The sequence below is a fragment of the Diospyros lotus genome, chromosome 4 (genome assembly GCF_014633365.1).
Source record: "Diospyros lotus cultivar Yz01 chromosome 4, ASM1463336v1, whole genome shotgun sequence".
Lineage (NCBI taxonomy): Eukaryota > Viridiplantae > Streptophyta > Magnoliopsida > Ericales > Ebenaceae > Diospyros > Diospyros lotus.
In genome coordinates, this window is record NC_068341.1 from 36,438,816 (window position 1) to 36,454,158 (window position 15,343).

Below are 15,343 nucleotides of genomic sequence, written 5' to 3' on the forward strand. Positions count from 1 at the left end.
AAGGGGTCTTTGTCAATTAAGCAATTCAAGTAGGGATTCTCGGCCAGAAAAGTCTCTGCCATCTGGACATCGAAACGCTTCGTCCCCAAGGAGCTCGATTCTGCAGTCTCATGAACAGAACAGTGATCCAGCGAACTCTTTTGCCCAAGTCTGTTTTGCTTACTGGTAATTCCTTCGAGTTGACCCTATTTTGCTTATTTTATACGGATATGAATATGCGTGCAAATGCACATGATTTCTTCTTTCTTTTCTTTTTTCCCTAGGTCTGTAATGTTTATCCTGGGTGCATCGACGAGCGGCGAAATTTGAGGGCCGATTGGGTAGTTTCTGGTAAGATATTCAACAGCAAAAGATAATGGTGTTAGTGTTGGCAATTGGGGATCTTCACATCCCACACAGAGCACTAGATTTGCCTCCGAAATTCAAATCCATGCTTGTTCCTGGCAAGATTCAGCACATAATTTGCACGGGCAATCTCTGCATCAAAGTAAATTGTTCGTTCCTGTTGATCTTTTAGTTTATTCTTTTGAAGGAAATTTCTGTTGATCTTAATTTTTAATGTAACCCACCATCTCTGTGTCAAAGTATATTCTTCCGTTCTCATTGAGCTGAGTTACGCAGTCTCTTGATGCTTCCTTGTCATCCAATTACAAATGCGAGGGGCATCACTTTGATTGTTTTTTTGGCTAAGCATTTTGACTGGTTTTGATTGACTTGAATACAGTCTTTAATGTTAGAGGGGGCATTCTGAGAGAATTTTGGATGTTGTTTCTGTGTTGTGATATCTAACAACAATTTCTCTGCGCGATAAGCATTTGCAAGCATGAAAAATAACTAATATGACATATTCAACTTACTTAGACATGTTAGTCACACTGAATCCATATCCTTGGCCATCAAGGAGTGATTCCTTATCTCCAGTTGCCTTTTATACTTGGCTTATTGCTTAAGCCTTAGACTGTCTGGTCTCGGGATTTTTTTTTGCTTTAACATGCCTAATGCAAAAATGCCCTCTGGTATTCACTATTTAACTAGGTCATCATTGTAGTCTGTTCTTCTTTGAAGAGCTAGGCCTGGAGGAGTATACTTTTTCAGCTTGCTTGAGCCATTTTTTTTTTGTTTGGCTGGTGGTTCTCCTGGACAAGGCCAAAGACCTGGTAAGTTTAATGGTCTGTTTGGCTAAAAGGAAGAAGGGAAAGTAGGGCAAGGAATATGGAGGAAATGACAGGGTACTTAATGTTTAGTTGGTAGAAGTGAAGGGAAAGGAAGAGAGAGGGAGTGTTGTCCGGTCATTCCCACCAAATACTTTCCACCTTGAAACGTGCAAAAAATAGGAGGGAAGGGACTTTCTATTCTTTGCATTAGAGATGATTGCAAAAATAGAGGTTTTTGTCTGTACTCTGGTCTACAATTGGCTATGATTTCTTTTTCTCCCCTTTTCTACACATGTTGTTTTGAACCCAGGGAACTTTCTTATAAAAGTCAATTGTTTCTGGTGTTCAATATTTATTAACCTATTATGCTGTTGATTTAATAGCAGCATAAATATGGAAAAAAATTGGATTACTTTGGGAGTTTAGAGGCGATTATATTTTAAGAAGAACTAAAATCACCAGTAGACACACCTATAAAGCTAGCAAGTGAAGTGGAAGAAACTCGTATAAAAACAGGTAGATGAAAACCAAAGAAAATTTTGTTGGAAACCTCTGAGCATAACATAAATATAATGGCCTTACAAAGGATATGACATTGGATAAGGATGGTCGAAGAACTAGACTTTATGTAGCCAACCCCACCTAGCTAGATCAAGATGTGATTGTTGTTGTATTTTTCCTTTCCTTAAAACAGTTTTTGCACATATGTCGTGTAATGCTATTGGCTTCTCCTCTATGCAGAGGCACATGAATCATGAAATGTCTTGAAAGAGCATACATAAACAATTACACACTAGACTTCATTGTCAAGGAAACACTCAAATAAACCTTGTCTTAGAATGCCTCGTTTTGATTGCTTGAATTCCCACTAATATAATGAAATTTCCATGAGGAATCATGGACTGTTCTAGCATATCCTTAGATTACGATATGATTAGAATCTCCCAATGGTGGAATTTTTTTTGAGAGAGTATTCTAATACTAGTAATAAAGCTCAACACTGCCCCCCCCCCCCCCCCCCTCTCTCTCCCTAAAAAAAAAAAAAAACACGCACACACACAACACTTCATCTTCATGTGCACTTGTATGCCATCTACCTATGTAAACATAGACATTAAGAAGCATGGATTCATATATGTGACATGGATTCAAACATGTTGAGATGGTAATTTTTTACCAAAAAGAAAAAGAAAAGTTCACAATTTGGGAAACAATTGCAATCACTATTAATAATATTTAAATTATAGTAAATAGAGAAAGAATTTGTTCTTGCAGTTGATGTATTGGTAATGGGAAAAAAAAAGTCTTAGTATCTATTTTAACAAAACGATATTCTGTATTTTCTTTTTGGGCCTAAATGAACATATGACAAAAGACAGAAATACATGAAAGTCTAGAATTCATGTAGCCGGCCCCAAATAGTGGGATAAAGGTTGGATATGTTGTTGTTGTTGTTGATATTTTGTATTTTCTTTTTATATCAATAGTTCTAAGCTGTCAATTACAATGTGTTATTCATTAGACATATATGTGCTTCACATGTCAATCGCTAATAAATATGAAATATAATAGGATATCTTTGGATGAACATGAGATACGTGTTTAGGAGTGTTTGCTAAGAATTGGTATTGGACATTAACACAACACCTCTTGGAAGTGCCCACCCACCTTGTAAATGAAGCGACATAGAATGAACAATAGATAGCATAAGATAGAAAACATATTTTGACAGTGATGCTGATTATTGTCCAATTTGTATTTCTTCTGTTTTTCTTTTTTATAAAATTGAAAAATGTTCATGCGTTTGTGATTGAAATGTACTTTGGAAGAATGCTTCCATGAAATTTTACCTGCGGAGATCATCTACTTTGTTGTTATGAAATTTCAAGTTTCTAACAATCTAGCTGCATATTTCATGGGTTAAGACCCAAGGTATTTATATTAGGGTAAATTGCACCCACACCCCCATGTGGTTTGAGCCATTTGCACGAATACCCCCATGATTTAAAATTGGCCCTAGAAGTCCATGTGCTTTCAATTTCTTGCACACACACACCCTCTTTGTCACAAACACCATTAATTAAACCCTAATAAAATTAAGATCCAGTTAATTAAAACTAAAAATTAAAATTAAAATTGAAAAAATCTAGTAAAATATAATGAAAAATTAAAAAAAAAAAGGAGTTCCTGAAATGGCCGACAGAATCCATCAGCGATGGGTTACACCAGTGACTGGAACCCATCTCCCGTCGCTGATGATGGGTTCCATCAGCCATTTTAGGTTCTTTATCCTCATATTTGTTGTTGTTCTTTTTGGCAATTGCTTCTTCTTCTTCAATTGCTGCTTCTTTTTCTTCTGCTTTTCTTTGGTGATCTCTATATCTCTTCTCCTCCCATCGCTTTCTACTGAATCATATTGACCCTAGTGGTGTTGAATTTGCAATTCATAGAGAAATGGAACCCCCAACCCCACTTAGTTCGATCTCTCTAATGCTTGCTATTGCCAATGGGTTTTGATTCCCTCAATAATGGTGCCTTGCTGGTGATTGGTGGCATCAGCCACCACCAGTAGTTTTATATTTTTAGTTTTTTTCTTTTTTAATTATAGTGAGGAATGGGCATTTTGGGTATTTTTTTAATTTTTTTTATTTTACTTAATTTTTGTTTCTAATTTAACTTAATTAATATTTAATTAACTGAATTTTGGTTTAGTTTGGATTTAATTAACAATGTTTGCTACGAAGGAGGTGTGTGCAATAAATTTAAAGCAAAATGACTGGTAGGGCCAATTTTAAACCATAGGGGGTCTCAATTCAAATAGCCCAAACCACATTGGGTTTGAGTGCAATTTGCCCTTTATATTATTCATGCCCTTGCTGCAAGATGGTCAATTATAAATTTACTTGATTTTTAGTCGACTCTTTGATCGAGGATTTCTTCCTATGCAGTCGACATAGATGTGTATTAGAAGTTGGTTTTACTGTCAATTTGATTGGGCCTGCAATACTGAGCCACTAAGGATGAAAAATCCTGGCAACATTCATGGGATAGATTCTTTCTTGCTAAAACCTTGTTTGGCAACCTCTAATGGAATATTTTTCTGAGTAGGAAGTTCATGATTACCTGAAGAGCCTTTGCCCTAGCTTGCATATAACCCAAGGTGAATATGATGAAGATGCCCGTTATCCAGAAACGAAAACACTTGTAATTGGACAATTCAAGCTTGGGTTGTGCCATGGTCATCAGGTTTGATTTTCTTTTCTTTTTTCTTCATGAGTTTGTGTAATTTCCTTCCTTTTTTTGTTTCAGAAGTACAAGTTTGCTCCTATCATTATTACGAGACATGTACTAGTCACTTGTTTTTGTTCTTTTCTTCTAATTCACAAATATAACGCCCTAAGGTTGGGGTGAACATTGCATGCATTTTTTCTCCACGTTATTGCAAAGCATGTGAATTATATTTAGGAATCTACTCCAATCAATGATGGTGTGCCAATATATATTATTTCAAATATTGAATTTCCTTGGTTAAAAAAATAGCCTTCTGAATTCTTATCTTGTTTGGTTTGTGGATAACTTTCTAATAAACAAGTTGAATGGTGGAATGTTTGTTTGTTTTTTTTTTCCCTCTCTCTCTCTCTCGTAGAACAAAGGAATGGTAAGGACAGGATAAACATGGAATGTATTGTTTGAGAGAAATATTTGAGTTGGGCATGTTATCATTAATTATGTGTTAAAGGGATTGAGTTCAAGGGTGATTAATAAGGACAGTAGCTATTTCTTTGCAAGAAGGAGATGCTTTGTTAGTTCTTCTTCCCTTCTTACCTATGGTGAAACTCAGGGCTCGTTAGAGAGAACCCCTAGATCTCTTGCACACAGTGCTGGAAATAATTCTTATTACTTAAACTTTAACAAGCTAAAGGGTATTTATAATAACCTCGAAGCAACTAATTAGGCAGTTCTAACTTATTAAGGAATAAACTAAATAAGGAAGAACCAACTAAATAGGAAGTTCTAAGTGTCACATTCCTGGGGTTAGCTAAGATTGTGATAGGAATTAGGAGAGAAATCAGAATTGAAGGAAAGGAGAAATTAGTAGAAAGAGGGAGAGATAGTGAGAGAAAGGGGGGGGAGAAACAAGAGGGAGTTGGAGAGAAATCTTAGAGAGAGAAATGAGAGTTTCATTCATTTAATTCAAGCATAATCCTCTCCTCTTACAATTAGCCTTTTTATAGGCATAGCTAGCTGCTTAAGTAATTTCTAACAACACCCATGTGTTCCTAACAAACAGCTAAATATCCCTAACAAACTATTATACCCTATTACAATAATGCCTCTTTTATTGCTCCTAGGGTCATGACAATTTCCCCACCTTGAAAGGTTTTTGTCCCCAAGAAATTTATTGCAATCGAGTTATTGTTTCTTCATCCAATGCCCGCTTTTTCTATCTGTTAATTCCTCTTTCTCTCTCTCTCTTTCTAGGCCTTTTCTTCTTCATTCTTAGGTTTTCAAGATCAATTCCAAGTATAAATTGGCCCAGAATTTCAATAGGAAAAACTTCATCGAGTTCCAGCCCAATACAACCACCCCTAGTAATAGCTATACAATCAAGCTTGGTCTCCAATCTATGAACATGATTAGCCACTTTCGGATTGACATAGCTAGTAGCTGAACCTTGGAGTCCAATGGAAGGACTATTCATATTCGTGACTTTCGTTAGTACTTCATTGCCATGCAATACAAGTAAGGAGAGCAAATCTACAGCCATAGTTGTTATTATATCCCCATTCAACCCACAACCATGCTTTGCTGCAAAAATATCAACAATAGTCTCGAAATGCAGCAATGGAGGATTGTAGACTTGCCTTGAATACTCATACCAAGGATGTTTGTGAGCATTAACATTAGGAGTTGCTGCCACTTCAATTCCAGCCAACGATTTCTCAACCATTGACACCTGGCCTCCAACTTGGCCTTCTTCCCTAACATGATTTACAACTAGATTAGGCTGTGCATCACCAGAATCATCAGCTTCTTGTTCTTGTAAAGTGTGGCCAACCCCAATCTCCTCATGTACTTGGTGAAGAGGCTTTTCAAGCTCCTTCTTCTGCTGCTTCAAGAGATCAATAGCATCAAGTGTCTCAGGACTAGTGAGAGTGCTTGAGAGGCTACCAACTAGTTGAGTGCCATCCTCCAATTCCTTTTCCTCACTCTTCTTCCTCTTCTCCTTCTTCCTTAAAGTTGGACTGATCTTGTTGCAGAACCCCAAAAACATCACCCTTGAGAACTTCTTTTCCAAAGGAATCGATGTGTTCCTTTAATTCTTCTTTTGCATCTGTTGTCCTATCCACCTGATTGTTATCGATTCTCTTTGGATAATGCCATTCACCACCAATACCATTTCCGGTAGTGTAGTCATCCTTCTTGTTATTGTTGCTGAAATCAAAATACTTTTTTTTCTACCCAAAATCTAAAGTAAGCAATGAATCGCTCTTCCATAGCCTTGACTTCTCCTTCGGCTGCTCCATCTTAAGGAAGTCCTCCTTATTAAAACTTCTATGATGATTCTCAAAGAATTCTGTAGGGAAGCTATAATGATACTTCTTAGTAAGTATTATTGCAAACTCCTGCAATTGTTCGTTGAGCATTCGGCCGAATTCCTTGCTTGATTCATGTACACACTTCTTGTTCCCTTGTCCAATTGGCTGATTCTCTTCTCCTGTTTCCTGTTGTTTCTAGCTGAAATTGCAGCCTTCTTCTGCTGCCATTGAGGCTCCAATTGCCTCATGCGTGCACTATTTTCCATGACTGATTTTTCACAAACAGTATACTTCGAAGTCCAAGTAGCAGGAGTTCTATACATGATGAATCCCCTTCTCTTGTTATGATCAGTCTTAATTTCAACAAAATAATCGGACTCCAAATCCTCTTCACTTAAATTTACCCAAATTTCGCCTTTGTATCCGCTCTTCCAATTCATCACTATCACCCTCCCAAATTAGGTTGGAGTCGCTAGTTATGGGCCCGGTTCTCTCTAGGTTGACTCTTACAGAATGATCGGAATCCCTTTTCGATCAAGGTGGGCAACTCACTTCACCCGTACAGTCATAATTGCTTCTCAACCCAAAATCGCAACACCACCATGCCTTCTGATCCAATGGCCACATCCACAGAATTCCGAACGGAATTCCCGATCAAAACTACAACACCACAACCGCACTTGTAGGAAGCTTATCTGGGAATAGTCTTTCGATCTAGTCGCGCAACTCCCTAGGCTATTCGCTTCACCTCCGACGGACTCATGCTCGCCTTGGACAGTTGCAACCCTCTAGGCTGTCTGCTTCACCTCTGGTCACCCACTCCAGTCACGACCTTCTGGGCCAAGGACCACTAGTAGATAGCTCCTTGAATTTGCCTGGGTTGCCGAGAATCGTGGTCGTATCTCACCTCCTCTATCATGGTGGAATCTGAAAATTCACTAACCTAATATCGTCCTTTGAAGTCGCCTCCAGAAGTCGACAACACGCTTGAGTTTCACAACCGAGCGTCATTATTGGCTTCACCTCCAAAAATCAACAACACTTCCAATCCTTCCTTTGACTCGACCAGTAGAGTCTTAGCCGAAGTCACTCCTCCTACTTCTATTCAAATTCGAGCCGACAATCACCTCACATCAGCCCAGGAGAATCGCTCACCCAATCACCATCCAATGAGTGTCAAAATTCACCTAAATTTAGTGCCTCTGAGCAGCACTGAATTGTCGATCAAAATCGACAAACGCGTTGGATAACACCCTCCGGACTCACTCACGATCTGCTCACTGCTATCTTCTCTGAATTCCTTCGCTAAGATAGTCAGAATTTGCACACGCATAAGCAGCGAAGGCTACAGATGTTCAACAGTATTCAATGGAATCACCGTCGGACTAACCTTCAAAAGTCGGACACACTAACTGGATTTCCGAATTCATAGCCGAGGAATGACTGCTCTGATACCAATTTGTCACATTCCTAGGGTTACTAGGATTGTGATAGGAATTAGGAGAGAAATTAGAATTGAAGGAAAGGGAAAATTAGTAGAAAGAGGGAGAGATATTGAGAGAAAGGGGGGGGGGGGGGGAGAAACAAAAGGGGGATTGGAGAGAAACAAAAGGGGGATTGGAGAGAAATCTTAGAGAGAGAAATGAGAGTTTCATTCATTTAATTCAAGCATAATCCTCTTCTATTATAATTGGCCTTTTTATAGGCATAGCTAGCTGCTTAACTAATTTCTAACAGCACCCATGTGCTCTTAACAAATAGCCAAATATCCCTAACAAACTATTATACCTTATTACAATAGTGCCCCGTTTATTGCTCCTAGAGTCATGACACTAACTTATTAAGGAAATAAACTAAATAGGGAAGGATCAACTAAATAAGGAAACTAACTAGTCCTTTTTAGTTTAGGATGCCTTTGATACACATGGGTGATTGGTTGCTTTGCTGGCTTTGCTCCTATAAAGCTCATAACATCACTTTCCATGTTAGAAATGTGCTTGTCCTCAAGCACAAAGGAAGGAAAATTGGTCTTCAAAATATTCTCCCATGAAGCCTATACCGGAGATAATCCCATCCAATGCACCAAATACTCTTTGCAACCTAAATGAATATTGTAACGCCCCACTTTTCCAAATACAAAACAACGAGAAATATAAGAAGACATCACCTACGGGCGTTATTGGAAACCCTTACCAACAGAAGCATTGGATCAAACCTGCTAGCTTAACCAAAGCTAAATAAAGGGGTTTCCACTATATTTCCTTTATATGTACAAGAAATGCATACAACTCGCAATAAATGCAAAAGATGCAACTCACTACTTGAAGTTACAACTGCAACTCACGCCCAAACTAGCGAATAAACCCATATCATGGAAGCCTTACATAACCCCTGTTTATACAATTGCGATACACAAGTCTCAAATAAATGCAAAGGCTACATAAGATCCATAGCACATGATCAACATGGAGTTAAATTAAACATCGGCCTCCTCGTAGCCTTTTCTCCTGCTTGTCTCCGGGGTACCCGGCATGCTAATATACCTGGGACATTGAATGTTCTAGGGCATCAACCCAAGTTAGATATTGGCATCTAAGTGAGATGGTTTCAAGAAAGAAGTAGATCATGTATGAAATGTAAGTATGCAAAGTGAAACCCCCTTTGTGGAAGCCATGCCAGGGTGTTGCAATCACCCCCGCGCACGCCATGCTCACCTCAAACACGCATATGTGACTCCGCGAGTCACTCATGGCGGTCACTAGCTTGCCACAAACAACCACATGCCATGAAGTGATGAAACAAGTAAAGTAACATGCTAATCAAAGAGAGCAAATGAGTATGTCCACATTCAACACAAATGGTTCAAGTAATGATCAATATGAAGCACAAATAATGCAAGAAACCACTCACCTTGATCGGTTTACCCTTCGATAGCACCGTTTACAGCTCGATTTCGAGTACTAGGGGTTGTTCTGCAGAAATCACGCATTTCGATGAACCAAACCTTAAATATTTCTACATGGAGATTGTAGATAATTAAATTAGGAGAACAACGGTGAAAATTTCAGGACAAACGGAGTCTGGACGCGCCCTCACGCGCCCCTGGAAGGTTGGCCACGTGCCTCCCCCTTCCTTGTTACGGATTTTGCAACCCAAAATTAAAAATGCTATAACTTGCTCATTTTAACTTCGATTCGCTCTCCGTTTAAACCTACGGACTCCTCTTTTCATGCTCTACGATCCTAAGGAAAGAAAATTGACTTACCTCTTCGAATTCCCTTCTGTTTTGGCAGTTTTCCAATCAAGTCTCTCTTTCCTTTCTTCTTTGGTTTTTCTTTGATTTTTCTTGCACTTGCTTGCTTCCTTTCTCCTTAGCTTCTCGTGGCCTTAACTCCTTTCCTTTATATAGCCTTTAAATTCCCAAATCCTCAAGATTTCACTTGGCCTCCAAGTCACTTATTTTCCACCCTAGTAATCATCACAACTTTGAAATTCTTCCAATCTTCCAATATAAGCCTCCATTTCTTCCAATCCAAAGCTTCCAAATGCATCCTCACGTGGCCTTCAAGATAAGTCTTATCATCTTCTTCCCTTGCAAGCTAAATCCTAGCCAATCCTAATCCTCCAAGTTAGACTTTAGGGTAAAAATTAATCATTACAACCTTTGAATATTTTTATCTTCCTATTCAAGCTTCTCCTTTCTTCCAATCTTAAACCTCCAAATACTCCCTCACGTGGCTTTAGGATAAGCTCTATTATCTTCTTCTTTTGCAAGCCAATACAAGTCTTCCAAATTAAGTCTTCCAAGTCAAGTCTTCCAAGTTAAGACATTCCAAGACTTTTGGTGTAAGATTAATCATTACAACCATAAGACTTTAAGACTTTAGGAAAATTCTCAACCAATCCTATCTCTCCAACACATGGCTTCTAGGATAAGGATTCATTATTGCATTCATTTCTTTTGTTGGAAACAAGCTATCCCTTTTACAAGTTGTGATATTTGCTTTTGGGTCCTAAAACCATTCCCATTTACACTTAAGCCCTAAACTTCTATTTGAAACACTTTATTGCAACATTCAACCTTTACATTAAATTTTGGGGTATTACAAATATGGGAATTGAGAACAGCTAGGGGGGCTAAATTTAGGCTTATCTGCAGGAGATGGAAGTGCTAGAGGTACTGTAGGCAACATCCCAGGGAAATGCTTGAGGCAAAAGACGTGAAGAATAGGATGAATGTGGCTATCATTAGGAAGAGCAAGCTCATAAGCGACAGATCCAATGCGACGAATCACCTGAAATGGCCCATAGAAGCAAGGTGAAAGCTTCTTATTAACCTAGTGAGAAACTCAATTCTGACGAGAGGGCTGAAGCTTAAGCCACACCCAATCCGCAACTAAGAACTCTAAATCACGCCTCTTGTGATCGGCATATTTCTTCATATTCTGCTAGGCCTGTAACAACAGATTCCACAAGGACTGAAGAACAGAATCCTGCTGCCTCAAATCATGATCAACAGCTTCCAATCTAACTGTACCAGAATCATAGGAGTAATCTGGGAGGAGCATGCCCTTAGGCCACTTCAAAAGGTGCGGCCTTGGTTTGTCCATCTGATTGTGGGTGGTAAGCTGAACTAAAGTTGAGAGTAGTACCACTGAGTTTGAACAACTCCTTCCAAAAGGTATTGTAAAAGTGACATCTCTATTGCTTACGATCGATTCTGGCAGCCCATGTAACTTAAAAATGTGATCACAGAAGACGTGAGCCACAATAATAGTAGAATATGGGTGCACCAAGGAAATAAAATGTGTGCATACTTGGAAAATTAGTCCACCATGACAAAACATTCTTATCTTGGGACATTGGCAATCCTTCAACAAAATCCATAGAAATATCAGCCCAGACCTCAAGAGGCACAAGAAGAGGTTGTAAAAGTCTGGCTGGCCTCAAGTGTTCAGTTTATTTTGCTGGAAAATCACATGCTTGTACATATTCTTGGATTTGGGTGCGCATTCCTTTCCACTAAAAATCTAATTGCACTAGATGGAGAGTCTTTTGATAACCCTCGTGTGGAATCATGAAAAACAGATGTAACAACTTGTTGAAGTGGGGAATCAGGAGAAAGGTGTACCTGCTTCCAGTAAAGAATCAGCCCATCGTGGACTGTCCATTGTGTCCCGATTCCCCTTGCTATATTCGCACTGCCATAGCTGCCAATTTTGCGGACCCCTGAATCTCCTCCTTGACCGAATCAAACTGCATCAGTTGAGGCATGGTTACAGCATCTGCAACTATATTTTGTTTTCCTGGCCAAAACTCAATATAAAAATCATACCCGATTATTTTGATTAACCACTTCTGTAGGGGAGAAGAAATTTCCCTTTGCCCCAATAAGAATTTCAAATTGTAGTGGTCAGTCCTCACCAAAACAGATCTCCTCCATAGGTAGGAGTTCCAACGCCAAATCACCTTTACCAACCAATTAATTCTTTCTCATGAACCAGAAGACTGATGGCATTGAGAAAGAGCCCGACTATAGTAGGCAATCAGTTTCCCTTGCTGCTGCAATATTGCACCAATTCCCACATCTCCACCACAAAAGGCTCTGTAAAATCTGACAAAATCAAGACTAGGGCTGTTGACAGAGCCTGTTTAAGTCAATTAAAAGCCTCCAACGCTGCACTTGTCCATAGGAATGAATTCTTGCATGATAAAGATGTTAGTAGTGAAATAATGGACCCATAATTTTGAATAAATATTCTATAATATCTTGCTAAGCCCAAGAATCCTTGTAGAGCCCGAACAGATTGGGGTTGTGGCCAATCCTTGATGGCCTGAAGTTTTTCTTGATTGATTGGCACTTGGCCGAAATTACATGCCCTAAATAGGCCATTTTTGCTTGCACAAACATACACTTAGATTGCTTCAAAAATAAGTAGTGAGAACACAAAAAAGAAGACACTAGCCCCAGGTGCGGCATATGCTTAGCCTAGGTTCTACTATAAATCAAAATATCGTTGAAAAAGACTAAGACAAACTTGCGTAGATAGGGTCTAAATACCTCATTCATCAAAGCTTGAAAGGTTGAAAAAGCATTGGTTAGTCCAAAAGGCATGACCAAAAATTATAAGATCGAACCACCACTAGTCCTGCTCCCGAATCAAATGAATCCTATGGTTATATGCCCTTGGCGGTGGTAATCCTTGTGGTTTAGCAAAAAGGTTTGCAAATTCTGCCAGCAATTTGTCCACCTTTCTATGATCTCACTCAGGAAGCTCAACCGCCTTATAGGTCATTGTTGTTAAGAGTGTATCCTTTTTTCCCTGTAACCTCACCTCTTTCCTTCTCTGTTGGAATGCCATCGCCATCTCCATGAAATCCCATTTTATGAGTCCGAGAGTACTCAACTAGTCTACTCCCAAAAGTACATTAAACCCACCAAGTGGTAGCACATACAAATCAACCTCAAATTGCACTTGTCCTATGGTAAAGACCACCCCTCCTGCACAATGTTGTGTTGCGCACCTGTTCGCTATTGGCTACCATAATCAAAAAACCTTGTTTGTGTTGGTCCCTTGACACACACAATGGCCACTCAAGAGGGGGGGGGGGGGTGAATTGAGTGATTAAAAACTTATTGAATCGATTATTTCCTTTTTAAAACTCTTGAGATTTTCTTATACACAAAATACACTTGTTATAAATATATATGTTGTTTGGAAATGATAGCAATATAAATACACAAACAACCACAATATAAACACAAGATATATAGTGGTTCGGTGTATCCAACACCTACTCCACTCTCTCAATGTCAAACCGACACTTGAGGTTCCACTAAAATCACCACTAGGTTTCCACATAAGAGCACCTAGCAAACTTGTACACCCCTGAGGTTTCCCCTTAGCTCATCCCGGAAACTAATACAACACAATAATACACCTAGATTACTTGGGCTCTAGGATGCCACTCACAATCCACAATCTAATACAAATAAATCAATCCTATGTCCAACACACTTGGACTACAATGGATATCAATACAAGAACAATATACAAGGCAAAATGAAATGATACAAGTTACCAATAAGAAGAAAACTTCTTCTTTGCCTTGAGGCTCTAATGGATAGATCTTTGAAGCTCCTTGGGCCTTGGATTACTTTGATTGAGTGCTTGAGAGCTTGGGTGTGCTTTAGGAAGATAGGAAATGGTAGAGCATTAACCTCCTCTAGATTTCTCCTCTTGATATTTATATTGGGGCTCCCAAAACGACCTGCAACGGCTCTAAAAATCCGACCGTTGGAGTCTGGCAGTCGACTGCTCTAACTGACAGTCGACTTCGCGACGCCCATAGTCGACTCTCGCTGCTGACAGTCGACTCTCGCTCAACCCACAGTCGACTTTCTCACAGACAGTCAACTCTCATTGGCCTACAGTCGACTCGACAAAATCCACTCTCAGCTACCTCGATTCTGCATAAACAATGCTTGGTTATGTCAACTGATGCACATCCACAGTCGACTACCATTTTGACTTACAGTCGACTGTCCCTCACCGGGAGTCTACTCTCAGTCCAGATTTCAGAAAAATAAGATTTGCTTTGATAATACAATACATAACATAAATTCATTACAAGATATTTACTTAACAAATATCAAAAATCCATTAGGGGTTTTAAACATACTAAAAATAGTTTTACTAAAATTATGTTTTGTTAAACATCAAAATACACAATAGGTTGATTGGAGCAACTTGGCTCAACAGTTTGCTCTTCAAATATTTTGACAAATACATGGCTAATGGACTCGCAAAGCTATGGGTGCTCCTTGAATCAATGAACATCTACACCTTCCCTGCACCACAGCCCAAACTTGCATGGTTTAAGTGTTTGCCACTCCTATGATTGCACGTTAGGATAGGTTGGTTCATCGAGTAATTCTTGCCCTCCATCTTCCTCTATTTCTTCTTTGACTATGAGGTCTAAACAAAACAAACATATGTAGCGGTGATTAGGAGTAAACAATTCATCACAGTTAAAGCACAACCCTTTAGCACAGTGTTCAGTCATCTTGTTACAAACCTAGGGATAGTAGGGATAATTGGGGAAAAAGCCTATAATTGTTGTAACTAACAGGGGTTAGTAAACTGTATATTGTTAGTGGGTGTTATAATTGGCAGTTACATAACAACAGAAGGTAGTAGTTGTCAGATCTTCGATTTGATAAAAGGGTTCTCCTGTAATTGAGGAAGAACCAAGAATAGGCGAGAGACAAATATGAGAAAGAGAGGGAAAGAGAGAGATAGCATTGAGAGAATTAGGAGGAAAAAGATCAGTGGTATAATCCTCACATGATCCCCATCCTCGTTGGTATTCTCTTATTTATGGGAGAGGCGGTTATTTATAGCTTCTAGATCAGCTCAAGTGGCCATGTGTACTTGGCTCTAATCCCTTACACACAGCCTCTAGATACAATCATATAACTCCTCTACTAATCATGTGTACCCAATTACAAGATTACCCTCGGGCTGTGACAACCCTCCCCCCTTAAAGTATTTCTTGCCCCCAAGAAATCAGAGAAGACTGGCCACTTCAGGATACCATTGGAGAAGGTTTGGGAGGTACTCTCAAGTGGTGTTGTCAGGGTGCAAA

The 15,343-nt window shown here is 39.2% G+C and overlaps 1 protein-coding gene and 1 long non-coding RNA gene across 3 annotated transcripts in view; one reads left to right on the plus strand and one right to left on the minus strand.

Annotated features, from left to right (window-relative positions):
- The window catches only part of LOC127799334 (vacuolar protein sorting-associated protein 29-like), a 24,036-nt gene continuing 8,693 nt past the window's right edge, over nucleotides 1–15,343 (plus strand). For both annotated transcript variants that reach the window (XM_052333274.1, XM_052333273.1), the window contains exons 1-3: nucleotides 1–165; nucleotides 264–487; nucleotides 4,263–4,400. In XM_052333274.1, coding sequence (XP_052189234.1) covers nucleotides 356–487; nucleotides 4,263–4,400 — 270 coding nt within the window. In that variant the 5' untranslated portion in view covers nucleotides 1–165; nucleotides 264–355. The remainder of the gene's footprint in view (nucleotides 166–263; nucleotides 488–4,262; nucleotides 4,401–15,343) is intronic.
- Nucleotides 9,035–10,054, minus strand: LOC127799336 (uncharacterized). Its single transcript, XR_008022599.1, has 3 exons — nucleotides 9,960–10,054; nucleotides 9,605–9,666; nucleotides 9,035–9,237 (listed from the first exon to the last, which is right to left on the minus strand). It is a non-coding gene; the product is annotated as an uncharacterized LOC127799336 (long non-coding RNA).